Source organism: Ailuropoda melanoleuca, chromosome 12, assembly GCF_002007445.2.
Source record: "Ailuropoda melanoleuca isolate Jingjing chromosome 12, ASM200744v2, whole genome shotgun sequence".
NCBI lineage: Eukaryota > Metazoa > Chordata > Mammalia > Carnivora > Ursidae > Ailuropoda > Ailuropoda melanoleuca.
Window position 1 is genome coordinate 48657368 of NC_048229.1, and position 27534 is coordinate 48684901.

The 27534-nt window shown below is 56.5% G+C and overlaps 1 protein-coding gene across 3 annotated transcripts in view; it reads right to left on the reverse strand.

Moving 5' to 3' along the window:
* The window catches only part of ZNF423 (zinc finger protein 423), a 337109-nt gene that overhangs the window by 119247 nt on the left and 190328 nt on the right, over positions 1–27534 (reverse strand). For all 3 annotated transcript variants that reach the window (XM_019794103.2, XM_034672642.1, XM_034672641.1), the window contains 2 exons: positions 16904–20118; positions 10132–10216 (listed from right to left, as the gene is read on the reverse strand). In XM_019794103.2, the coding sequence (XP_019649662.1) occupies positions 10132–10216; positions 16904–20118 (3300 nt within the window). The remainder of the gene's footprint in view (positions 1–10131; positions 10217–16903; positions 20119–27534) is intronic.

Here is a 27534-nt window from a genome sequence, read left to right on the forward strand (position 1 = left end):
ACTGGGTAACGGTGCAGGGGACCTATCTGTGAATCTCCATGTGAATCTACAATTATTTCAAAATAAAAAGTTTAATATTTTTAAGTTAAAAAAAAATTTAAGGATGACTAAAGAACCACAAAGAGCTTTAAAAAAAGGGAAGAGGGGTGTGAGCACCACTGTTCCCAAGCTAAGGCGCTGGAGGCATGGGGACTGTGGGGAGGGAATAGGGTTGCCAGGTAAAATAAAGTACAGCCAGTTAAATTTAAATTTCAAATAAACAACAAATCATTTTTTATTACAAGTATGTCCCATGCAATATTGGAGACACACTCAGACTAAAAAATTACATGTTCTTTATTTGGAATTCAAATTTAACTAGTTATTCTGTGTTTTTATTTGCAAATTTTGGACACCCTAGGAGGGAAGGCTTAGGACACAGGCAATCTAGAGCCACCCAGGGGCTGTGGCCCTCTGGCCCAGAAAAGACAGGGTGGGCACAGGGAGATGGAATAGAAAGACTGTAGGAAAGTGGCTAGAGGGCTAGCAAAGGGATGCCAGGGACCACAGACACCACAGGCTGGGCAGTGCCTTAGGAGGGGGAAGGCAGATGTTAGCTGGGGAGGTCCCCCAGCTACTGCATGTATGGGCCTCTGCTGGCAAAGTGACCCTCTGTGGTTGGTCCACGCCAAATCCAGAAAAAGACCAAAAGAGTGACCACTGAGTTTTCAGGTGCTGTTCCAGGCTGGATAGAACCTGATGGCACATCCAAGAAGGGGTCAGGATTTCTCATCTGTCTGCTTGTTTGACACCCATCTGCTCCCCTTGAGCTCCAGGATCAGAGCATTTTGTTTTGCTTGCGGTGACATCCATGCTTAGTGCCTGGCATGTACTTGGAGCTCAAGAAAGAAAAACAGTTCAGAATGAATGAAGGTGTAATGAATAAATCATCCTGACTGGAGCTACTCTCTAGATCTATCCTGCAGGCACAGCCCCTTAGAGCTTGACAAAGGCAGAGGACAAGTCTTCCTCTTCCAGGAAGCCCTCAGCAGCACCCTCTGAGCTGCCACGGGCTAGCACCTGGGATGCAGGCTTAGCATGGCCACAGAAGGGCTGTTTATCCTCTCTAAACAAGGGCTCTAGTATAGTCTTCATTATCTTAAGCATTGTCTTTAATTAGTTCCTGCTACAGGGATTAATAATAATGATATTAATATTAACATTAACGTTAACAGCTACCACTGAGAACTTCCATGTGCCAGGCAGTGTGCTAGGCACTTTTCATATATTTTTTGCTCATTTAATCCTCCAAGCAGCTACCCCCAAAAGTAGAGGTGGTTACCCTCTCTGTGCTGCCCCCTTCTGGTGAAAATAGATACCTCCTTTCTTTACAAGAATACCCTCCCTACTCCCATTTTTGGGGGGACAGGGCGCTGACACTGACCCATCCCAGCACTCAGGAAGCACAGGTGGTGCTAGCCTGAACAATCAACTACTCCATCTCCCTGGCTACATAATTAGTTCATGGGTAGCTTCAGGACCCTCCTGAGACAGCGAGTCTTGGTCCTGAGACCTTTCCCACTGATGAAGAAGTGCGTGCCCCTCTCTGCTGGGACGGCTGGACCAAGAGCTGCTGGCTGTCATCATGCACCAGGGAATGAAGGCAACAAAGAGGAGGCAGAGCTGAAAGACAGAAGATGACTTTGTTGGGACCCCTGGATCCAGCCATGCCTGAAGCCTCTTTCCCAAGGAATCCTGGCACTTTTCAGTTACATGAGCCAATCATTCTCTCTTTTATGCATTAGTCAGTATGAGCTGGTTCTGACTTGCCAATGAACGAGTCCTGCCTAAACTGCTATGTACCACTGGGATGGGGTTATTTTATAGACGAGGAGCTGAGGGATACAGAGGCAGATAACTTCGTTAGCCATGACCTGACACAACCATGAGCTGGGAGTGCTCTTAACTACTGTGACTGACTGTAGGAGTTCTACATTCTGAGTGCGTGTTTGTGTGTACGTGAGCCCACCTGCATACTCTATTTCTCATTAATATTCATAGCTACAGCAGATGGAGCAAACAGTTGGTGCTTAATAAAGCTCTGCTGGAGGGTGGGGGGATGGGGTAATTGGGTGATGGGCATTGAGGAGGGCACTCCATGTAATGAGCACTGGGTATTACAAGCAACTGATGAATCACTCAGTTCTACCCCTGAAACTAATAAGATACTATATGTTAACTAAATTGAATTTAAATAAAGAATTAAAAAAAAAAAAGCTCTACTGAATAAATGAAAATCAGTCCCTTCCTAAAGGAGTCTGTTCAGAAAATGCTCTCATCAGTGATTCTGGATTCTTACTCCAACTCAGGCTCACAGCACGCCGTGTGCCTTTGAGGAACCACCTCCCTTCTCCCCACCTCCCCTCCCCAGGCAGACGAGCTGGAAGCCAGAGCGGGCAGGGACCTGGGGGACAGACAGGCCAGTGAGGGCCACCCCGACTCCCTCGGGAGAGGGGTCTACCATCAGAGGAGAAGGTCTCCCCCTCCCTGCCCACCGGGTCCCAGAGACACATGAGGAAGGGGGGCCGGTGTGAGGCTCTGGCACCCTACTGGAAGCCCAGGGCAGAAGGGGCCAAGCCCTGGGGCCACCATGGACCATGGAACCCTTGTTTTCTGCCCTCCCTCCAGTAAGGCTCAGCCAGAAGCAGATGCAAGGGACACTGCCCATGTACCAGCGGCTCCCCAGCAGCCAAATGACCATAAAGGGCACTCGGGAAGGTCCATCCAACAGAACAGGCTGCCACATCCATGGCAACGAAGAGCAAGAAGAGAAGGCCATGCCTGCGGGCGGGCCCATACAAGAGGGTGCCGGGCCCCCAGTCCCTGCCCCTCCAGGACTGGCGCCATTGCTAGCTCCTCTCCAACTTTCCTCCTCCTCTCACCACTGATGCTCTCCCTGTAGCCTAGAAACACACTCTGGCGTCTCCCTCTTAAAAATGCAAACGCTTCCTGGGACCCTCGGACCCCTCCAGCTCCTGCCTCTCCCCCTCCCTTCCTAGCCTGGAACCTGGCAAGTCGACACAACACTACTGATCTCTCCCGTCCCCCCAGTTTATTCCTCATTCCAGTGACCCTGCTCTTGCAGACCGTCCAGCAGACCGTCTTCAGCCTCCCTCCTGCGGGCCTCTCTGAGGCTTTGTGCAATGCTGCCCAGAAGCACTGGGCTGTCTCAACACCGTGCTCCTCCCAGCTGCCTTCAGCATATATGCAGATGCTTCCAGACCCCTTCTCCAGCCCAGGCCTCTCTCCTGAGTCCTCAGCCCATGTGGCCGACCGCCGGCCAGACCAGCACGCAGATCGCCTGTGAGCATCTTGTGCAAGATCGTATCACACACACACTCAAGCCCATCGAGTGTGATAAGCATTCAAGGGTCAGAGTTCAGAGGATTCCAGGCTCTGAATCCTGGAATCACACTGCCTGAGTTCAAATCCCCCCTCTGCAACTTACTGACAACACATGAATCCCCTGAACACCCCACATCCAAAAGAGGAAAAATAACAGTGCCCCCCACCGGTTGTAGGAGTGATTGTGACAACAGGTGTGGAGGTCTTGCTGCCTGGGCCAGGTACGCAGTCAGCCTCACCTGTAAGGTCATTACTAGGGTCAGCTTTGCCAGCCCTGCAGTCACTACCTTTCCTCAGGCCCAGTATCATCTTCTACCTGTCACCCAAAACTTGGTCCCGAGACCCCTAACTTCTCCCCTTCCCATATCCATTCAATTTTGCCCAGTCCTGCTGGTTTTGCCTCTTAAATGTTTCTCAAACCCACACCCTCCTAACCAACGCCCTCATCTTCTCTCAATGACCCCACTGCACCGTTTCTGTGATCTGCCCACCTCCTGCTTTGTCTGTAATTTCCCCACATACTACATAGGCCAGTTCTCTGTGAATTGGCTTCTGCTGTTTTCTCTGCCTGGAACGCCCCTTCCACCTTACTTCCCGTCCTCTTAGGTGTCACCACTTCCAGGAAGTTTTCCTGGATGCCCAGGTTGGGCAACACGCCTATCCTTTGAGCTTCCATATCTCACACTTGTGACATCACATAGAACTTTCCCTTTGGGGTTATTATCTCCCCAACTGGATGAGAGGAAAGTTCTTCACTGAGCCTCCCCCGACCAAGGANGGGGAGGAGGGGGAGGAGAAGAAGAAGAAATAATCTGTGAAAACAAGAACATTTCCAGTATTTTAAAACCCAGAACTGACGGACGAGTCCTTCATAAACCGAAGTGCTTGATCAACAGATTCCTCAAACCAACCAATGAGGTTCAAAGTCAGGGAAACTGAGTCCTCTCATCCTTAGGGGCTCCTAAGGGGATTCTGGAAAAATAAAAATAAAAAAATTTAAAAGAATGGGAGGATATGCTGTCTGTACAGGCTTGCTATTCTGACGGAGCAGTTCCAGAACTTGAAATGTAATCTCTGGGGGGGAGGGAGACGTTTTCTTCACGTCTTACGGGTGGACAGATGTTTTAGGTCTGAGCGTTTCCTAAATCAGAAGCACCACGGAAGAGCCGAACACAGTCCCATTCGGCAACATGTGTTCATGGTAGACGGTACACAGGGACCCCTCCTCCTTGCCCTTTCCATGTGTTTTCCTCTTCAGTTACATCTGAGGGGTTTTAAATTTCCCTGGTGGGAGGGTGACACACTAATTTCCACACCAGACCCCCCCCTCCCAAATGCTGCTGGCCAGGCCTTCAGCGCGGGTCCCGAGTGTGCAAGCAGCTGCAGATCGAGTGGGGACCCAGACTGCAAGGTGGCTTTCAGGGTGTCTCTAGGGATGTGTGTGTTAAAGACTTGGAAGCCAGAAGCCCCCACCACACACACACACCCACCCCCTCTGCATGGACCATGGCCCATCCTGCCACAGAGAGGGAAGGGCCAGGGAAGGGACAACAGACAAGGACCACCAGCCCAGCTGTTGGCGGGGTGGGGGGAGATTTTAAAGGCCTGAGCAGGAGGTGGGATCTTCCAGATGCCCCCAATGTCTTCATCCCCGCAGCAAAGCTTAGCCCTCAGAGGCACCCAGGGAATGGGGCTGATGTGACCGGGAAAACAACATCCCCAGAATGCCTAATGCCCCACTGGGCCGAGTCTGACTCTGGCCTGGCTGGCTGCCTGCCACAGAGTCCGCAGCCACTTTCCAAGGACATAGAGGGTGAAGGTTCCTGTCAAGGTTCCCTGAGGACTGTCCCTTCCCAGCCCTGACCCTCCTCAGGGCTCCCCCCAGGGGCCCGTGAAGCCCTGGGTAAAGACACCAGGGTCCAGGGCTGAGTCACTCCCTTAGGGCCAGCCTGGGTCAGAGCAAGTTCATTATTTCAAGGACAAGTTCTCAGACCCCTTATGCGGCCACGCCCAGCAGGAACCGAGGGGAGAAACGTCCACGGGCAGTTGAGAAGCGGACAGGCCCAGCCCTGGCAAATTGGCTTTTTTCGGGGTCTGAGGCCTCAGGTGCCCTAGAAGGGCTGCGCATGCTCTGTGCCTACATATTCAACACACAGAGCAAAACTCTCCCCCCGTTCCAGCCACTGGAAGGGGGCACTGCCTCTGAGCCAGGCCACAGGAAGCCCAAGGCAGGCCTCGTGCAGAGACATTTTCGGGGGCGGGGTGGGGGGGCATCCTTCCGATGTGAAGGCAGTGGCTGGTGGGCAAGGGCAGCTGGGTGGGGCCAGGTCATCCCTGCGGGAGGCCGCAGAACAGGACTGTGGATCGCTCCAAGTTTTTGATGTGCCTGCTGGGGGAGGGGGTGCCTAAAACCATTTCAAAAGCTGGGGGAAGCCCAGAGAAGGGGGCCTCGTTCCCTGTGGGGAGGGGGGATTTCAAAGGCGACCCTGCTGCTGAAAAGGTTTCAAAAAACCCTTGTCTTTCTATCGGCTCCAAATCACTCCCTCACCAGCAGCAGCCAGCAGCAGCCGGGAGAGGGTGTTGGGAAAATGTTCCCAAGGAGACGCGTCCCTGAGTCATCATAACTCCCAGGGTCTGGAGGCTGCAGAGCCACGAAGAGGCCCCCCGCTATAAAAAGGCCAGCTTAGCAGCCCCCAGGGGAGGTCTCCAGCAGTCCGGGTCCCTGGGGAGGCCGGCCTCAGACCCCCCGTGCCCCACGTTTATGAGAAGGCCGCCAAGCTGAACAGCGCCGCTTCTCCCCGCCAAGTCCCTTTGGTGCTGCTAAGGGGGCTTTTGCCCCCACCAGCTGCAGGCATCCACTCTGGCCTCGGGCCATTTAGCAGGGGAAGCTGTCCACAGGGACACTGGGCCCCAATAGTTTTTACTGGGACTTCGGAGCCAGCCCCAGCTGGGGCTCTTGGGCCCACTACTCTTCCATTCCTATCTCCCACCATTGCCCCTGCCACCTTCCCCAAGCCACCGGGGCCGAGTAGGCACACCGTACAAACCAGATATCAAATAACGGTTCTATCACCTCCCTCCTCTCTTCTCTCCTGGCCTCAGCCCCTCACCTCCAGGCCAGGCCAGCAGGTCTCTGTTCCCTTCTATCTTCTTCCCCCCTCAACACTGCAGCCGGATTCATCTCCCTAAAGCACTCAGCTACATCCAGGCTGTCCTCTGCTCCCAAACCTTCAATGGCTCCCTAGTGCATAAGCCCAAGGTTGCACATTCAGGTGCCCACAGGGACCAGGCTGAGGACACAAATGAGCAAAGCAGCCCGTAAAAGACAGTAGGGATGGGTGGGACTATGGTGCCTGGGAACACACGATCCCAGCTGCCGCCGAGCTCATCAATTGCGCCATATGGGAACCCAGGGCCCTGGCCGCCACCTCTTCTGGTTTTTTAAGAAAAGCCAATAAATCCCCAGATTTGGACTCCGGCCTGCAGGGTCGAGTCCAAACCCAACCCCCTTAACCTGGCATTCAAGGCCCTCTGTGGCCTAGCCCCAAGCTACCTCCCCACCCTCACTGCCCACGATGCTCCCACATGAGAGGCCTCCATCCCAGCGAGGTGGGGCTCCTCTGGCCCCCAAACTCCCTCCTCTGCTCCTGCCTCTGAGTCTGGCTCACCCCACAGTCCTCCCACAGACACTGCTCCCCACCTCCTCCATCTAACAGCACATCCTGCAAGGACCTCCTTCCGCTGAGCCCTTCGAGGCCGCTGTTCTCCGGTGACTGGCCTTCCTTGTTAAAGCTGCACCCTCGGCCAGTGATGGCCACCTTCAACACCCAGGCCTTTCTGACAGACCTCTTTGTAGCCTGCAGTCCTCATTCCGGGAGCGTCAACCTCCTGGCATTGTGCGTTACCTGATGCCGGATGCCATCAGCTTCCCCTGCCGGCAGTGCGGGTTCCTTCCTGCCACAGACCCCGGCAGGGAACCACACACAGGGCGGAGAGTCCAGCCTTATTCAGACCCTGGTTCTGCTACTTTGTCTCTGGAAGAACTCGGATACCTCGCTGAAACTCCTCGATGAGACGGAGGAGGGCACCTACATAGGGGACCTGGCATGTGGCAAGGCTCGGCACCCTCACCCAGTGACACTTCCCTTCCCGGCATGATGTGTGAGTCGTGGTGTCTCCTACGGGGTGCCATAAGGTCCCTGAGGGCAGGGACCAGGTCCCCTTCTCCCTGGATCACCTGAGACCTCCCTAGCACTCTACATGCAAGAGGTGCTCGGTCAATGTTCTTTGATAAATGGGGTTGATGAGGCCAGGGCAGGGCCGGCAGGTGGGGAGGGCAGGTTAGAGCAAGAGACTGCACCCTGCCCCCAGAGGCATGGCTCTCATGGGGTCCCCGGCCCATGCCTCGCAGGGTGGGCCCTGCACAGGGATACGGCATGGTGACACCTTCTGCAATTGCATGAACATCTCCCTCGGACTCTCGGGCTCTGAGACGAGCAGCTCCTTGCTGCCTGCTCCCTGTGTGTCCTGGGAACTAGGCCGGCTCACGGCAGCGCAGAGCAGGCTCGGGTGAGGGGCCCTGCCCAGCCCCCTGACAGCACTGCCTCCCTCGGGAGCCCAGCGCTCTGCTCGCACCAAGCTCCGGAAGCCCCTCCGGCCCCCCTTTCCCATCACCCAGGCCACCTCTCTAGTTAGGAGCAACTCCCTTGACTTCCACCTAAGGACACACGGCTTCCAGGCTCTGAGCAGAAGGAGAGGTGGAAGGGGGGGGGGTGGGGGAAGCACCTTTGAAATCACTGTGGTCCAATTAGCCAGGCTCTCGCCCTTCGTGCTTACAAACAGGCACACACATTAACACCTGCTACAAAAGCAAACATTTTTAGATATCTTCATCTTTACCTCCTTGACACTCCCATGAAAGCGCTCTCAGCAGCCGGTGACTGACGGGATAGTTTCCTCCTTCTACGTCAGCAGGGGGCTTTCGAACAGAAGAAATTAAAAAGCCACCAATCTCCCTGTCAGGCTGAACTCCCGGGGCCTTACCTGCCCCTCCTCAGCTCCCCGTGTCCCCTCACCACCGGGCGAGCCCCACCCTGCACACGGTCGGGGTCTGCACCTTCAGGGGGACCACTCAGAGTCACCAGGACACGGGACACCCCAACCCGCCGAGCGTGCCAAGGCTGCCGCTGCGGGGGGACCAGGGAACCACCCTCACCCTGAGCATGACTTCCCTGAAGAAGGGTCTTAGCCGCTTTCGTGGAGAACGTGGATGGTGGCACAGCATAGATGATTCTCCCGCCTTGCCGGTGGGATGGCAGTTTCACGCAACTGCCTCGGAAATCTGCCCGTCTGAATCTGCTGAACGTGAGCCTCCTGGTACCCTATGACCCACCAATTCCAGCCCTCCCGATCTTTCCATTCAAACCGCACGCACCCGCTCTCACCAAAATCCACATATGAGAACGTCCCAGTAGCGCACGATCTGAAACCACTCCCACACGGAAATGACCGAGATGCCCATCAAGAATCGAACAGACAAGATACTTGGCGACGTGTTCGCACAACAGAATAGTACACACCCGTGAGAAGGCGCGACGTCCAAACTACGGGCACGAACGCGAATGAGCGAAAGCCGCCGGACACCAATGAGCAGAGACCGTACGATCTCATTTATATCAAGTGCAAAAGGGGCCAAAAAAGCCCTATGCCATTCAACATCAGGACGGTGACAACGTTTCGTTGGTGGGGGGAGGGCCTGGAGGTGCCAGGACGGGGCTTCTGGGGTGCAGAAATACTCTGCTTCCTGGTGGGGCTGTTGCTTACACAGGTGTGCTCGGTTCGTGAGAATTCGCGGTTAATGGATCTCTTTGAATGTATGCAATTAAGGGTTTTGTAAAACAGTACTCCGTCTGCACGGTGGTCTTTAAGACTATAATGGAAAGGTATTCGAGGAAGTGAACGGTCAGGATGCTCAACCCATACCTGAAGCCTCGCTGTTCGGACTGCAGGGGTCTTGGAGAAGGCGACCATGCTTCCACCAGAGACCCAGGGCACCAGGATTCCAGAAACTCCCAGAGCCCTCACTGCCAAGTCCTCCACCCCTGGGCCAAGTCCCCATGCTCACCGGAAATCCAACCCCGCTCCCTCCTACACTGAGGGCATCCCCAGCCGCTGGGGAGCCCACACCCGTCCACGCAAGGCGCAGAAGACCTCACGCCTTCCCTCCGAACCTCTGGCCAAGAGGGAAAACTACGGCGCTTTGTAAGTCCCCCTTCTGAAAAGGCTGCATTTTCCAAAGTCCAAAACCACTTGAAGAGGAATAGGAAAAGTACTGAAATAACTTTGTAAGCGCTCTGTTTTGACAACGTGCCTGAGGAATTCACCACATTTAGTGGGGAAATGCAAGCAGTTAAATCTATTCAATGTCATGACATACGAAATTGAGGCATAATTGCCCCTGAGTGCTTGACAACTAGAAAGCACTTCGTTTCAGAAATGGAGGGAAATTTATGCTGGGAAATGGAAGAGATTGTCAAAAGTTTGATTGTAATGTGAGTGGAGCTGCGACAAGCAGGCTGGATGGGGAAAGTGCTCCAGCTCTTAACATTTTACTCCATTTGAAATGTCTCTGAAACAGCAGCTGTGACTCCATCTTTCACCCTAAAAGCAGTGAAATGATGACTGGAACCACAAATTCCAAACCCCGATGAGTGGCCCCGGCATGGGTGGGAGGAAACGCTCTCTTACCAATCATGTGGTTGGCAACATGGATTTGGATCTCTCTCTCGTTCTCAAAGGTCATCTGGCACTTGATGCACTGGTATGTCTTTTTCTGTTTGGAAGCCAAAAAGAAAGGAATTAGATAGTCAGGAAGTAGAAAAGAGCATAAAGCAAAAGGGCCTGGAGGTCCTGGCTCAAGACTTTCTAGAATGGCTCTGGTCCCCTCCCAGGTCTTTCCGGGTCATTCTCTTCCTACCTGCCTCCGAATCTAGCTCTTCAGCCTGGGGAAGGGGAGTGGGCTACATTCTAAGGGAGGTGTTCCTCTGTTAGATCTGAGGACATTGCCATGATGGGAATCACCATCCCAAGGTGAGAGCACAGAGTATGACCATGGAAAGGAAGTTGAGGGAGGCTGCCCTGCTTGGAGCATGCTCAGATCCATCTATGCTTCCCCCAGCTGCCCATCCATCCATCTACCCATCACCCATCCATCTACCTACCCGCTATCTACCTATCCAACTACCCCCCTACACATACACAAACATTCATCTGTCTACCCATCAATCCATCTACCCATCTTATCCATCTACATGTATACGCACCTACCATCCACCCTCCATCTATCCATCCATCTGCCTGTTCATCCGTCTGCCTTCTCCTACCTTCATCTCCCTATCCTCTGTCTAATCATCTACCCACCCACCCACCTATCCAACCATACAACTATCGTTCCATCCATCCAACTGCTCTATCTCTTTACCCGCCCTAAGGACCATGTGGCCAAACAGGGGATACCGCTCCTGCCAATCTTGGTGCTTAGAAGTAACCGAGGAATTCCTCATTTGCCCTAGGCACACAAGGCCACGGGTGATCCTACAGCTGGCTTTCACACACAGGAAGCTGAGACCAGCTGCTTTGAGGGGTGGGAGCAGGAAAATGGAGATCATCGGAAGCTTCAGAGCTTCTGGAAGACCCATTCCAAAGAGTGGAGCTCATTCTCAGCAGCTAAGCCTGGCTGGGTGATGGTGAAAGCAGGCCCCTGTGGACGGGGGCAGTATTGCCTGTGTGGGGGAAGGTATGTGGCTGTGGGTTTTTATGAAGGGGACAGGGTGGTAGTGGAATCGAAAATATCCAAGCTTTTTGAAGATCACTTCAGCTCCAGCACGATGGGGCCTCCTTCCACCCCTGGAAAAGGGAGCGGGACTTCGGATTTCTTGGATTTCTCCACTCAGGCCCAACCCTCAACGATGAGGCCAGGATAAACCACCAGGGGGCTCAGTTGTCTCAGCTCCCAGGGTGGCTCCAACCACATCTGCAGCTCCCTCAAGGGTCCCACCTCCAGGCCTTTGCCCACGCTGTGTCCTCCACTCGGAGTATACCCTTTCCATCCTTAAGGACTCCATTCAAATGTCACCTCTGCTGAGAAGCCTCCTCTTCCCACCCTGGGATGAGCGCAGGGGCCCCCCCAGCCCGAGCTTATGCTTAAAGCATCTAGTTCCTCAGCACACAGATTTGTCGTGGCTAAATCACTTGTTTGTTCCCCCCACTGCACCGCAAGCACCCAGACGCCCAGGATGTACTTCGTCCACCTGTGAGATCCCAGGGCCGGCAGAGACTCCCTGCTGGGGAAGCATTTGTTGAACAAATGAGCAAAGTTGCAAATACTATGTTGCAAAACACTCTACTAGAACAGAAGGAACAAAGAGAGCCAAAGAAGGCTTCTATACACCAGATCCTCACCAGCCAGCCCAGGGCGAGAGCCTCATAACGACTTCACTTTTATTACCATTGTTATTGGTGCTGAGCAAATCCCGGTCAAACACATGAGTGAAGAAACAACAGTCTTGGCTGGTGCTGGGAGCTTAGGTTCCAGAGGCAGCGTCCCTGCTCAGGCTTCGGGACCAGCTCTGATAAGACCAGGGCCCTTCCCCCAATGTTGCAGAAGACCCAGGGGTTCCGAAGGGCGGCTGAGAAGTGGGCATTTAGCCTTGAAATGCCCCAGGAAGAATGGCATGAGGCTGGGGGGCAGGACAGGGCTGGGGGTTCTGGCCACACAAGAGACAGAGGAGATGTTCAAGCCAGAGGAGATGGTGGGGACTGAGGTCTTCTGGGGGGACACAGGCCCCAAGCCCCCATGTCAGCTTAACTCCACATCCGTGCTCACGGAGAGCAATGATCTTGGGTCTCTCCACTGTCAAAGTCATTCCTTTCTTTCCACATGCATGCCCCATCCCTTGATGCGGGAAGAAAAGAAGGGAGGGAGGGAGGGGTGAGGGAGAATGAAACACAGCCCAGGAATCTCCACACCAAGGAAGCCCGCAGTACAAGGAAGGCCGTGTCCCCCCTCCATGGTTCTGCTTGGGTAGAAGTCTGTGGAGGCCATACCACAGCCATGGCTGGTCCAGACCAGTGCAGGGGACAGTCCATGATCAAGGTGATTTTGGTTGTTCCACCTAGGGGCAGGTGAATGCAGTGGGTCACTGTGCCTGGTAAAAGAATCACCAGGGGCAGGGCAGTATGAGAAGCCTTCCCCAGGGCTCCTCCATCGTGCGGCCACCCTGTCGGCAGCAGGAGGAAGAGTGCCAATAACGGGGCCTTCCTGATGGGGAGAAGGACTCCAGGCCATTCCTAAGGGAGGGGACGCTGCTGACCGCAAGAGCCTGGATGTGCACGCGCACGCGCACACACACACACACACACACACACAGAACTTGCATGCACAGGTACGGACGTGCCCACAAGGACACACACAGACATGCAAGCAGACGTATATACACTCCCGCACCCCAACTCACTGTGAACACACAAGACCCTCAACCCCCGCCACACACTGCAACCTGCTCCCTGTAACACAGACACACAAGTACAACACCCACGGGTGTCCTCACAACCACAAGCTCACACACGTTGATGTATCCAAACTCCTCCTGGGACACAAAGGCTTCCGGCTCTCTCACTGGACCCCCACAGCTACATCCATTAGGCCCAGATGTGCCCACAGCTGCACAAGCACACGCACACACCCTCCCGGACACACGCGCAGACTCCCGAGTGTCCACGTGTGCGCTCACACCCAGGCACCCACACCCTGCCACACGCACAGGTTCACCAGCACCCACACCCACTAAGCACGCGGCCCCCACGCAGAGACAGCCCTTCCGGCCTTGCACGCAAAGCCAGGGCTGCCCAAGGCCCAGGGCCGCTGGCACCCAGCGGGGCCGTTGGGTCCTCCATGTTGGTGGAGCGTGAGCTCAGGGACAAGCAGGGAGAACTCTCTCATTCTGTCTCCCTCCTGCTGCAACGCTGGCCAGACCCCATCCTCCCCGAAGTACCTCCCTCTTGGTCTGTCTTCCCCTCCTCCATCCCCCAGAGACCCCCTCCTCCTCTGGAGCTTCAGTCCCCACCAGGAGACATAATTATAGAAAGAGAGAACCTCGCATTCAAAGCACCTCCTCTGTCATAAGCCCCCTCCCAGAGCCCAGCCCAGGCGAACCAGAGCTGAGCCCCGGGGCCTGCGGCCATGGCCGCCTCCCTCTGCGTGGCCCCCAGCAACCTCAGAGAGGAGCCCGGGGCAGAGGCAGAACACGCTTGAGACTAGTAGCAACAGGAGACGAGAAGAAAGGGAGCGACGGGGAAGACAGTCCATAGCTGCTGAATTTCCTTGATGGGGATGGCAGCTCACATTGACTGAGCACCTACTATGTGCGGGCTCTGTCCATTGTGAAGACTCACAATCACTCGGCAAGCCCCACTATACGGACGGAGAAAGTGGAGTTTGGGGAGGCTAAGCTACTTGGCCAGAGCTCTGCACTGCTGAGCAAGGGGCTGGGGATTTGAGGCCAGGCAGGCTGCCTCCAGAGCCGCTGTCTGAGAAGCTTTCCTCAGCAACGTGTCCCAGAACAGCCCGGACAGTCCTAGGCTAGGGAACAGAGAGCTGATGCGGCCTGGCCAAGCCCTCTGACCTGTGTGAGAGCACCCAGTCTGCCCCACCTGGCACTGTAAGGACCTGGGGGGTCGATGGAGGGCTGGGGTCTGCCCACACTGGCCTAGAGTTGGGGCGATGTTGTTACTACCCATAAACAGAGTGGGGGTGGGGGGAGGGGGTAGAACCTCCATGCTTCCCGCTCCAGCCGACAGCAGCCTCGGCCCCACGGGAACCCAGTCCTCTGAGAGCTGGTTGCTATGGATACACTCCCAAGGGTCCCAGCCTGCCAGCCCCCAAGCCCTTGCTCGGCCCCCAGAGTCTGCTCTTACATGCGTGAGTCCTAGGGGAGCGAGGGGTGGGCGAACAGACATCTGGGCCCCTGCCCCCAGGCGTGCCCAGGCAGGGGGCAAGGCCCCAGAGGCTGGGTCTCCACTGGGAAGGTTCCACGCTTTGTCTGGCTCCTTTCTGCAAATGGCCCATCTGCCCAGGCCTCTAGATGTGATTGTCTGCTCACCTCCTTTCTCGCAAGACCTGGAACAGGCAGAGGAAGGCCTGTCAGGCTCACAGAAAACAAGCCCCCTTGTATTTGAATCTCTGAGCTGCCAGGCACAGCTGTGCATCTCTGGGTAGATGATTCCACCTTTCTGAGCCTGTGTACCATCTTTGCCAAAACAGAGGTCACGGCAAAGCTCCCAGGCTGTTGCATGGAAATGATATAAAACACTTTGCTCACACAGTAGGGGCTTCATGAAATGGTCCTTGATGCAGAATCCGGGGCAGAGACTGGGGAAGGGCAGGCTCTGAAAGCTCAAGGCCTTGGCGGCACCAGCAATGTGGTGGGCCGTGTGGGCAGGCACGGATGGGGCTGGGGTGCACCTGGGAGGAAGGTGTGTGGGCCCCAGCCCTGCCACACTGTCACAAAGTCTGAACGAGAGGGTAAACATCCCAGACCCCACCCCAACCTGCAACCAGTATGGGCTCTAGAGGTGCCTGGCAGAACGTGGGTCAAGAGCTCGCTCGGCTATGGCCCCACACTCCCTGGGTTCAAATCCCTTCTCTGCCTCTTGAAAGCTGGGGGCTAATAATGACCAACTGTTCTGTGCCTCTGTTTCTTCATCCATAAAGGTAGTGTCATAACGTAGATAGAAAGTGCTTGGCACAGCCTTACCCTCGGTAAGTGTGAGCTGGGATCATGAACGGGAGAGATAGCAAGTGATGTTTCCTATGTGCCCAGCGCTTCCTTTACTCACTGAAAGCTCAGGGCAAAATACTGAGGTCGGCACAGGAAGCAGTCATAATATTTAACCACGGATGAGACACAAGCACTGACCAATCACAGCAGATGCTCGTTAAAAACCCAGAAGGGCCTCCCCCACCCCCCGCCAAATGCCTCCCCGGTGATGTCAGCTCCGGAGACAGACCCTGTCGCTATGTGTTGCTACCATTATCACCCTTACTCTCTGGCTCTATAGGAGAGGACAGAGGCCCAGAGAGATCAAACCCCTAGCGGGTCCTGGAAGAGAGAGATTTGCGTTTTAACCCAGCCCACCGGACTCCAGGGCCCAAAGGCTCCCCCAGTCCACCCACACTGGCCAGCCCTCCAGCCAGCAGAGGCTGAGCAGAGCTGAGAGGTGGTGCCCAGGGCCGGTGCACAGTACCTCCAGTGGGTGTCCTATGGGACCCCTGCCCAGAGACATTCTCCGTACATTCTCCTTCCACTCTCTCCAGCCCTCCTTCTCTCTCATTTTCACCCTCAAAGTCCCAGAGTCCCAGGCCCCAGCTCTGATCCCACTTCTGATCCCGTAGTGGAACCCCCCAGAGCTACATCCCCGTCTTCCAGCAGGCACCTGCAGCGGATGGCCCTCCTCCAAATTCTGCCTTCCTGCCCGTGGCGCCAGCAGTGGCCCTCGAGGGACAGATCTCCCGGGATCCGCCTGGCACCTCCTCAGTCTGCAAACAGACAACAGACTCAGCAGGAATCCCCGGGCCCGTACTGTCTGACACCCAAGAGCCACACAGGCTCCAGGCCCACCACCAAGTGCCCCTCGGCCACTGGCCCCATGGCCCATGCGGACCCTCCAGTAGTCTGAACTTGCCCTGCCTCATTGAAACCTGGCTGCGGGCCTGTGGTCTCCTCCTGGTCTGGGAGCCCCCACGGTAAGGTCCATTTCTGATTCTCCTCCACCGCCAGGCAGCCCCAAACGTAACGGGTACTCGGGACAAATCTGATGAATGAGTGAAAGGATCCAACAGTCACGAAGGAGAGGAGTCGCTAGAACCATTCCTAGCGTCTTCCATGCACCCGCAACTGCGCTAACTGTAATGCCGTGCTGTGGGCGAGAACAGTATCGGCTAGTGATTACAGCTAGCAGGATCAGCCCGTGCTAAGTGCAGGTCCTGAGCCCTTTATGTGGAGACGATCTCTAGGGATTATCAAAAGAATCCTAAGTCTGAAGCCCAGAGAGCAAAGGGACTCACCCAAGGAGATTCAACACACAAGCGAGTAAGTCCAACCCAGATCTGTAAGAAAGACGAAATCATTTATAACCGTGTGTCAGCTGGGGCACGAGGCCCTTTACTTATCTTACACCACGGGGCCCTAAAGGCAATCCTATTCTCCCTTGTGCGGACGAGCTCCCGACAGATGAGGCCCAGAGAGATAGATAACGTATGCCAATGTCACACCGCGGGAAGGGAACGGACAATCCTGGGGATCGCCTCAGAGCCTGTGACGGAGCGGATGTGCTTGACCCCCGCACGAGAGCGCGGGCTCTCCAGGCTACCAGAGGCGACACCACGAGGAGATACAGAGCTCGGCACGAGCGGCTCCTCCGGGGGTCAGCGGAGCCCCGAGAAGCAGGGGCAGGCTCTTACCCGGGGCACTGGCGACGTCTGGGCGCCTTTCCGGGGCCCACTGGTCTCCGGCGTGAGGTCACGGTGGTCCACCTGCACGTGGCTCTCCAGGTCCTCGGCACTCTCAAACTTGACGCTGCACTCAGGACAGCGGAGGCCGGCACAGGGCCGGTCGGCGGGCTCGGGCGGGGCCAGGCCCCCCACCTGTCCGTTGGCGCTGCGGGCCATGCAGCCGGCACAGAGGCCATAGGGGAGCCCGTTGACGTCGAGCTTCACCAGGTCCTGCTTGCTGCGGAACTCCTTGAGGCACAGGGCACACTTGTAGAGCTTCTGCAGCCCCTGGCCGTTGGGGGAGGATGCGGCCGAGCTGCCCGCCAGCTTCTGCATGTGGAAGGTGCCGTGGATCTTGAGCTCGAGCGTGGAGGTGACCGTCTGCATGCACACGACGCAGCGGAAGCCCGTGAGCGAGTTGCGCAGGTCGGGGTGCATCTGACAGTGCTCGATAAACTCCTCCTCGCTCTGCAGGGGCATCTTGCAGATGCGACAGGTGCCGGTGTCCAGGCTCTTGCTGTGGGTCACCTTGTGCTCGGTGAGCGTCAGCAGGGAGGGGAAGCGCTCGCCGCAGATGGGGCACATGTAGTGCTTGGCGGGGCCGCGGTGCGTCTGCAGGTGCTCCCGGAGCCCATTCTCCGAGAAGAAAGTCCGCGAGCACACGTTGCACTTGTGGCTGCCCTTGATGAACTCCGCCTTCTTGCGCGAGCCGTCGTCCTCCCCCGGCCGGATGTTGTGGTCCCGCAGCCGGTGGTTCTGCAGCAGGACCTCCATGGTGTAGGCCGCCCCGCAGATGTCGCAGCCGTACATGGGCTCCGACGCATCCACGTCATCCTCGCTGGCCTCGTGGCTATTGGGCGCCTCGGGGTTCTTCAGCAGCATGCCCTGCAGGTCGGCGGGCTCCGCCTTCTTGGCGGCGGCCGGCGGCACCCCGTTGGCCGTGCCGTTCTCGGTGGCGGCGTCGAACACGCAGTGCTTCTCCCGCAGGTGCTTCTCCAGCAGGATGATGGCGTGGAAGGCCTTGCTGCAGAACTTGCAGTTGTACTTCTTGCTGTGCGTGGTGATGTGGCACTGCAGCTCCACCTCGGTGCTGAAGGTCTCCCCGCAGAAGATGCACTTGTGCGCCTTGGCCGGGTTGCCCAGGTGGCTGTGCTTGACGTGCACCTGCAGGTCAGCCTCCTTGCGGAAGTCCCAGGTGCAGGCCGTGCAGCGGTACATCTTCTTCTCGTTGCTGTGCTTCACAGCCAGGTGCACCTGGATGGACACCTTGGAGTCGAAGACCTCCTGGCACAGGGTGCAGTGGTACAGCACAAAGGTGTGCATGTCCAGCAGGTGCTTCTGCAGGTCGTCCACCGAGGAGAACTGCTTGTCGCAGCTCTCGCACACGTAGTGGGTCGATGTGGTCATGTAATGCACTGTCAGGTGCTGCAGGAGCGACTCCTGGGAGTCGAAGTCCTCCTTGCACTGGGGGCATGCCTGCTTGCGCAGCAGCAGCTCCAGGTGCAGCTTCAGGTGGGTCTGGAAGCTCTCGAAGTTGGAGAACTTGAGGTCGCACTGATTGCAGGGGTACTCGCCGTTGGAGATGGAGTTGGCACTGGCCGAGAGCCGCTGCCGCTTGGGGGACGACACCTCCACATCGGACGAGACCGGGCTCTGCTCCGCCTTGGACTTCTTGCTGTGGGCAAGCGGGATGTTTTTGTGGTTCTCCTTGATGTGCTTGGTGAGCTTCAGGATGGAGCCGAAGATGGGCGAGTTGGTGCAGTAGGGGCAGGAGTAGACCTCCATGAAGGACTGCGTGGGCTGCACGACCGGAGACTCCAGCTTGGCGCTGCCCACGCCGCAGTGCGCCTGCTGGATGTGCTCCGTGAGCGAGGACTCCGTCAGGAAGCCCATGGAGCACTGGTTGCAGAAGAAGGCGTTGTTGCCGTCGGGCGGGTTGACGTTGGGGCCGCAGTGCGAGACGCGGATGTGCTCCTGCAGGCTGTTGATGTCAGCGAACATCTCGGGGCAGTAGTTACAGTGGAAGGCGGAGATGTTGCCGAACTGCATCACTGGGTAGGCGTGGTTCTTGTGCAGCTTGCGGACGTGCTCGTTGAGGTTGTACAGGGTGGGCACGGAGTCCAGGCAGATCTGACACGTGTGGCTCTGCTGGGGCTTGTCGGCGTGGATGGTCTTCAGATGGATCTCCAGCACAGCCAGGCTGCTGAAGTCCCGCTTGGAGCAGTAGGGGCAGCTGTAGACCACCTTGGACCAGCCCTGGCCCTCATCCCGCAGCTTCTTCTGGCCCCGCAGAGGCTTCAAGGTGGAGTCCGGGGTGGAGCCGCGCTCCACGGACGCGCTGGAGTCCGGCGTGGCACTGCTCATGGAGGCCACGCTGCCCAGCACGGGGTCGGGGCTGACGCTGTGGTTGCTGGAGTCGGGCTGCCGGTGGCTGTCCAGGTGGCAGTAGACGCCCTCCACCGAGGAGAACTGCTCGGGGCACATGGGGCACTTGTGTTTCTGGTTGGCGTGGGCTTGGTGGATGTGGGTGAGCAGCGCGTTCTCGTCCACGAAGACCTCGGGGCAGTGGATGCACTGCAGGTCGGCCTTCTCGGAGAGCTGCGGGTGGCGGGTGAGCACGTGCTTCTCCAGCTCCTCGGTCTGGCTGAAGGTGTCCTCGCAGTAGTCACACATGAAGTCGTCCTTCTTGGCCTCCTTCTCCGACTTGGCCAGGTGCTCCTTGTTCTTCTTGTGGGCCTGCATGTGGCTCTGCAGGGAGCTGGTGGAGGAGAAGCCGCGCTTGCACACCGTGCACTTGAACGGCTTGCTGGAGCTGTGCGTCTTCAGGTGGATCTTGAGGTGGTCGCTGCGGGAGAAGGCCGCCTCGCACTCGTGGCAGTGGTACTTCTTGTCGCCCGTGTGCAGCTTGATGTGCCGGTCGCGGCTCCTCTTGTGCTTGAAGAGGCGGCTGCAGTAGGTGCACTTGAACGGCAGCTTGTCGCTGTGGATCTGCTCGTGCCTCTTCAAGTAGCTCAGGCGGATGAAGGACTTGTCGCAGAACTGGCAAGGGTACGGCAGGCCCGTGCCCCCTTCCTCCTCGCCCAAGCCGAGGTCACACCCATCTCCGATCATCTGCGTGGGTGACGCAACATCCTTGCTGGAGGGAGACGAGGCCACCCAGGAGAGTTGCGGGTCGTCATCACCATCTGCAGGGGGAAGGCAGAGAGGAGATTAGAGGCAATTCCCAGGGCCGCCCAGAAACAAGGACAGAGCCGGCTTCTCGGCTTCTCGACAGCTCGCGGGCTGGGGCCGTGCAGCTGGCCGACTGCGGCAGGGGGAGTCGGGGGAGGGAGTCCTGGGCGCGGGGGGGCGGCGGAAGCGAGTGGACATGAAGGCCCTCGGTGTGCAGAGGGGGTGAAGGAGGGGCGGCAGGATATGGAAGGAACATGTCTTTCTCCTCGGCGCCACCTGCCCGGGCCTCGCTGGACACCGTACCCCCCACAGGAGGTGAGGTCTCCGGCACTTCCCTGATGGGGTCGGGGGTGCAGCCTGGAAAAAGTCACCAGAAATGACCTCACAGACCAGACCGGCAGTCCCAGAGGCCAAAAGGAGGCAGGTCCTCACCTGATCGAGACCCGGGGATTGACTCCCCTTCCAGCCCCTAGTCCTGGTGGGAAGTTCCACTTATCCTTAGGGGTGGAGGCAAAACTGTGCAAGAAAAGAAAATGCACGGGAAGAAAAGAAAAGAAAAGAAAAGAAAAGAAAAGAAAAGAAAAGAAAAGAAAAGAAAAAAGAAAAGAAACCTTTGTGAATTCTGCCGTACCACATTTGGGGCTGGAGCTGGGTCTGCTGCCACAGGGAGCAGACAGACCTAGGCGGCGCATGTCCCAGGCACATGGCATCAGACCCGGCAACACCAACAGGAGTAAGCCAAGAGTGCTTGAGAAGGGTCTGCAGGGCTCCCAGCCCAAACCATCCTAAGAGGGGGGGCTTGCTCTGTTCCCCCTCCAACCCCTGGATTTGCCCCAAGTCCACTCAGGACCCTGGGAGATGGCCTGAAGTGGGGCGACTAGGGGATAAGCAAGGGTGGCCCAGAGCTCAGAGCCCCATGGGCCCTTAAACCCACCTCGGCAGGCAGCGGAGGCTCTCCTTGCCCAGAGGACCACATGGCCAACCCTCCCTGGCCTTCACCGGCCAGTCCAGCCTCAGAGGAAAACTAAACAAACCAGGGGCTGGCTGTTTCTGGAAAAACAAAGGCACACAGGACACGGCAAGCAGAGCCGGTGAGGTTCCCCCACGCCTCGGTGGGGGCTGAACCGAGCCAGCCGGAGCAAGGGAGTGAGTTCTACGGCTCAAGTTTCGTGTCAGGTGGATTTAAAACTTAATAATGAATGAAACGGACCGCAGGCTGCCACGGGCAGGGGAGAGACAAACAAAAGCTCAGATTCGGCTGCACTGACCTTGCTCTTGTAACCCCGAGAAAATGAACCACTGCCCCCGCCAGCACAGCTTAGTCTCCAGAAAAAGCCTCACAGACATAACCCAGAAAGTCTGGGCCAGAGGCAGCCCAGATACACGTACACATCCGTTCCCACACTCTGTTCCCACTGTGGCTCCCACACACACACACTCACCTGCAGGCACGTACGCTCGCACCTGGTTGCACTCACCACAGCCACAGGCATGGCCCCGGCCCCAAGGGTCCCCTACCCTGAGGCTCTCACAGTTGCCTCTGCTGTCCCAGGCAGGGTCTGGAGGGGCTCCCTCAGCGCTGGCTCTGAGCCCTTCCCTGGACCCCACCCACCACACCAACGTCCACCCTGGTCCCTGGCCTTGCCCCTGACCGTGTGAAGATCGGCCGGACCCCAGCCAGCAGCGGCGAAGCTTGGCCTGGGAGGACAAGGCTCTCTCCAAAGCTCCCAGCCCCGAGTCCTGTACCTCCTGGCAGCTTCTCCACCTCTGAAGCCCAGCCGCCCAGCCTGGCACAGGGCGCCTCCCAGAACGTCCTCCCGGGGTGAGGGCACCTGCTCCCCTGGGGGCCTCCCATTACAGGGCCCTTCGGACGGGAAGGGAAGGATGCAGCGGCTGCCAGCTCCTCGGTGGGAGATGCCCCGGCCCCTGCCTGGTAATTCCCAGCTCTTGCCAGCTGGGCTCCGCGGGGCGCAGACAAAGGGACCCAAGGGAGGAGATGGCTGGAGCTGGGGCAGCTGGGGGACCTGCTGGGCCCCCGCCCCCCAGCCAGGCTCAACTGGCTTTTTATTATTTTGATGCCTTAGCTCAGACTCACTCAAGCTGCCACGGAGCCCTTCCTGTGCGCCTGGCGCTCTGCTGAGTGCTTTTCTCACAACTAGCAATGAGGCGGGAGCAGGGCCCCTCCTACTGTAGGGATGAGGAGACTAAGGCACAGCCCCAGCGACTTTCCCCAGGAAATGACAGCAACAGGACATGGGTCTGGACAAGCCTCCACAGGTCTGTTGCATGAGACTACCCCTGCAAAGGCGAGAGAGGTGAGGGGACCCCCACGTCCAGCCTCCAATGCAATCACTGGCTGCACCTCCTTTGAGCCCTCCCTGACAGCAGGACCGCAACCAGCCCACGATCTGCATTCAGGGAGGGGCCCCCAGAGACCAGAGAGGTGCGGGCGCTCTCGCAGGGGTGATGAGCAGAGGACACAGGCTTGAACCCAGGTCAGTTCAAGGGTGAGTGGGACAAGCGACACGCCTCGCCCTAGAGACCTAGGCTAGACACGTCTTTCTGCCAGCGCTCATTTGCTCCCAAGCCCGTCATCCCCCGGGGACGAGAGCAGAGCCCTGCACTCAAAGCCCCCCTCCCCTGCTTAGTCACCAGCCCAGAGGTATTCCTCTTAACCTCCCCGACTCAGTTTCCACATGTGAGAAAAGGGAATCAGGTTGAGAAGCAGATGAGAAAAATTAATGTAAAACCCACTTACGTGAAATGTCCAGAAAAGGCACACTGGCAGAGACAGAAAGCAGATAAGCGGTGGCCTGCGGCTGGGGTAGGCAGCAAGGAAACTGCACACGAGCACGAGGCAGCCTTGTGGGGTCACAGCAGTGCCCCGAAACTAGGCTGTGGTAAGCACCACAACAGTTCCGCAAATCTGCTACGTTGCTCGTTGCTCGCTAAAAACAAGTTTGCGGTATACAAATTAGACTTCAAGAAAGCCGTTCAACAAAAGCACTGTTTGGCCAATAATCATAATTAGCACTAATTAGCACCACCAGTGCTGATGATATTAGCGGCTACATTTATTGGGCACGCCATCGTGCCAGCGCTGTGGATGCTTCTCTCACCCCGGTTAATTTCTTTCCATCCTCACGACCACTGGCGACACCCCACTTCGGAGATGAGGAAGCTGAGGCTCAGGGAAGCGAGTAACTTGCCCTCGGTGCCTCGGCCAGATGCCCCCACGGGGTCCGGCCAGAGCACCCGGTCTCCCAGCAGCACTGGCTTCTGCTCACCCTGGTCCCACCAGACTTGGAGAAAGAAAATGGACCTGCCCAGCGCCACCGTCCCCAAGGCCCAAGGCTGGGCTGCCCGGTTGGCTTTATCTTTCTGCAAACAAGTTTCAAAACTAAAGCAAAGTACATTATTCTGTGAGCCACAAACGGAGCCACTGCTGAGATTATAATCACCTGAAGGGAAATGGCCATAAGGCCCCTTATACTGAAAAGGTCCAATTGGGGAAATGAGCGTGTTGACATAGAAAGTCCCAAATTCAGGCCGCACTGTTTCAAGTCTTTTGTTCTAAACACATTTGACCTTGGCCACTACCGCCCCCGTCCCCTCCCAAGCACAGTTTGCTTTGGGGGCACTCAGCCTAGTGCTCTAGAAGCAGGCTGGAGAAATGCACGGGCCCAAAGCTCCCAGGACGGAGGTGCAGGGATGTCAGCAGAGGATGAGGGCCTGTTGCTTTACAGTAGTAACACTCCTCTCACACGGGCACGCACACCCCACGGGCACGCACGGCCAGGCCTGCACACACTCTCTGGTGGGGTGCAGAAAGGGAAGGGGCACAAGCAAACTCAGGAGCCCCTGCCACTCAAATGCTTCAGAACTCACAGAGAAGGCGGGGCCAAGAAAAGTCCCGTTCAACCAGCGACCACGTTCCTTCCAAGTAAATGCTTGAATAGCTTTTACTCTTGCCGGGCATTCTTAGAGCTTTTCTTGTGTTAACACATTCAGTTGTCTCGACAGCCCAATGAGACGGGTACTATTATTATCTCCATTTACAGCTGAGAAAAGCAAGGCACAGAGAGGTTGAGTAACTTGCCAGGTGCCACACAGCCGGGATTCAACCCCAGTCAGCCTGGTTGTGAGTCGGTGCCTTCACCCGCGATTTCCCACCGCTTTGGGAGGACGAGCCGTCACCCGAGATCAAGTGCCAAATGCGGTGACTAATGCAGGCCCTCGACTTCCCCTCCCCCTAGAATGAGTACAAAGTAATATGACAAAATGAGTAGAGAAATCACTTTCAAAACGGAGATTAAAGTCATTTAAAAATGACTAATCCTGCAAAAAGGCCCTGGTAGGAAATGGGTTCTGTGAGGCTTTTGCTGTCTGCTGCAGGAAGAGAGAACCAAAACAAGCATAAAAGAGGGGAGAAATTTCAATAAAAATTCAATTAAGTAGCAAAAAGAACATTAACTGGGCTTCAGAACGCATCCGTGGCAGAAAGCGCAGGGCGGACCCCAAGCTCCCATGGCCGCGCTGGGGGCACTGAGTAGGCTGACGCCGCGGCCCCGCACGGCCTCCCAGGCCCCGTCTGCACAGAGCAGAGTGGCTGCTGCCCGGGATGGTGGGGAGCCTCGGCCCCCTGGCTCCTCCTGTCACAGAGAATGGAGGTCGCAGCTGCCGAGGAAGTGCCTGGACAGAGGCGGGGACAACAGGAGGCCCACAGGCCACAGGACTGAGCAGAAAGGGAGATCTTCCACAGTGTGGACACAGGCTGAGGAGGAAGCGAGCCCTCGCAACCAAAGCCCTGCAAGAGGCCTAAATGGCTCTGAAAGGAGCCCTGGGAGGTGCCCTGCAGCGGACGGGAAAGGGAAAAGCACTGATACCCAGTGGCTCCAGGTTTCTAGGACATTCCTGGGCTGGGCGGCACCATCCAAGTGGACAAAAAGGACCAGATCTTCCAGACCGTGAAAGAAGGCTGCCAAACAGCAAGCCAGGTGCCTGGGGGAGAACGTGCTGGGGGCGGAGGGAAGAGAGCAGGACAGAGAGTCCATCAGGAAATTCTGGGCCGCGGCTACCTCTGCTATAATATGGGAAGTTGGAATTTTAGTCTCCAAGGTCCCTTCAGGATGAATATAAAGGTCATTTTGTGCAAGATTCCAAGCATCCAGATTGTCTCCATGAGAGCCACAGAAAGGCCTGATAATTCTTCATGAGGCCCCAAAAGGTCTCCTCACCACTACCCCATTTCCTTGGAAAAATGAAAATTGCCAAGGAGACAAGCTCCCCACAGGACCAAGCTCTATGGTCCTCCAAGTACAGCCTCCCCTGTGGCTCCATCAGGAGCAACAGGAAAGAGAATCACAATGACCCTTCCCGAGCTCAGAGAAATGGGAACCCAGACTCAGGAACCGTGGACGCCAATCCTGTATGATACAGAAGGTCCAGAGAGAGAAGGGGACTTCCAGGGATGATAAATTGGTGGTGCTTGCCTAGAGTACTGTATTCAGAATTGTCATAAAGCCCTATCTGGGCTCAGAAGACAGGAGTGCCGAAATCAACTGGTGATGTCTGCCGTGAGCACAGGTCTATACATGTGGAATGTTCCAAGGGCACTGGGCAAATCGGAGGAAGGCGTCTCCTGACTCCCAGTGCTAAAGAAGAGGGTTTGGGCCAGTAGGTTTCCTGCTCCAAGAAAGGAGCTGCCCATCCTCTCTGAAAAGGGAGACCTTGAGGCAGGGTCCATAAAATCCTGTTGTTCAAGTACAGATGAGAGGAGGAGTGAATGTGCTTCAGGACACACCACAGACTGCACCCTCACGGAGCAGCCAGAACCCAAACGGGTGTCTTTCCAGACCGGAAATGATACAAGTTCAGCCAAGGGGGGCATCTAGCCATATTCCTGATCTCTTCTTGGGAGACTTCAACCCTACACATCTGTGTCTCCATACTACCTGGAAGCCTGGTGCAGCAGAGGGAACACGGGGGGCACCGGACAAGCTTGGAGGCCTTCTCCCGGGGCTGCTTCCAGCTCGTGGTGATGTCAGCTTCCCTGGGAGGCCCAAGGCTTCCCCCCGCCAGCAAACCCCAGGCAAGTGGGGGCCTGGATCCCAGGATATGAAGGCCCAGCTGGAGCCAGGGGCGAGCAGGCCAGAGCTCCCAGGCCGGGTTGGGGGAGGGGGGGCAGGGTCGGGCGGGCAGGCAATCCTCGGCTCCTCAGTGCCTACTAGGGGCTCAGCCTCCAGAGACAGAATCTAGTCTCAAACTAGGCCTGAGGGGAACAGAGGCCACAGACAGCAGGGGGACAGAATGCCTGCCTTGTTCCTTGCAGTCTGACCAGGCATCAAAGCTGGCCGTCCATCCCAGAATATTCCTCAACTGAATGACATCCACACACGTAGACTCAATACCAGTGCAAGGGGGATGGGGAGGGAAGCAAGAGGAAGTTAACAGACCATCACTCATCTTATTTCGTAGATGGGGAAACTGAGCCACACGGCAAGAAGCAGACAGATGCAGGACTAAACTCATAACTACCGCAGCCCTTACTGTTTATGGAACATTTTCTATAAGCCAAGTTCTTTGCTAGCATGTTCTCATTTGATTCTTACACACACTAGGAGGTAGGTACTATTAGCATCCCCTACTTTTTTCTTTTTTTTTTTAAGACTTTATTTATTTATTTGAGAGAGAGAGAATACAAGTGGGGAGCCCAATGCGGGGCTCGATCCCAGGACCCCAAGACCGTGACCTGAGCCAAAGGCAGATGCTTAACTGACTGAGCCATCTAGGCGCCCCTACATTCCCCTTCTTTATAACTGCAGACTGAGGCTCCAAGAAAGAAAGCAAACCCTTGAGCATACATCGCCAGTGAGTGACTGATGGCCCCCTGACCCTCCCCCACTCACTCACCAACCACCAGATTATCCTGCCTCTCCTGCCCGGAATGCAGGCTCAGGCCCAACCCACTGCAAAAGCTGCTCCCTCATGCTTGAGGCCCACCATGTACCAGCACCATGCCAGGACCAACGGCTCAAGGAGAGCCGGGAAGAGGTCCCACACTCTACAATCCCACCTGCCAAAGAGGCGAAGTCATGTCCTGCAGTGGATCAGTGGGCCAGGCTGGCTCTGAGGCCAAGCACCAATGAACGTAGCTGGCCTCTTTCTACACTTGAGGGCGGATAAAGCAGGCTAGCAGAACAGGGCAGCACTGAACTGGGAAGCTGTGGGAAGCAGAGTAATGACTACCCCCCTCCCAAGAATGTCCATGCCCTAATCCCCAAAACCTCTGAATATGCTACATTACACGGCAAAGGGGAATTAAGGTTACAGGTGGAATTAAGGTTGCTAATGAGCTGACCTTAAGATAAAGAGATGATCCCGGATTATCTGGGTAGGCCAGATGTAATCTCAAAAGTCCTTAAAATGTG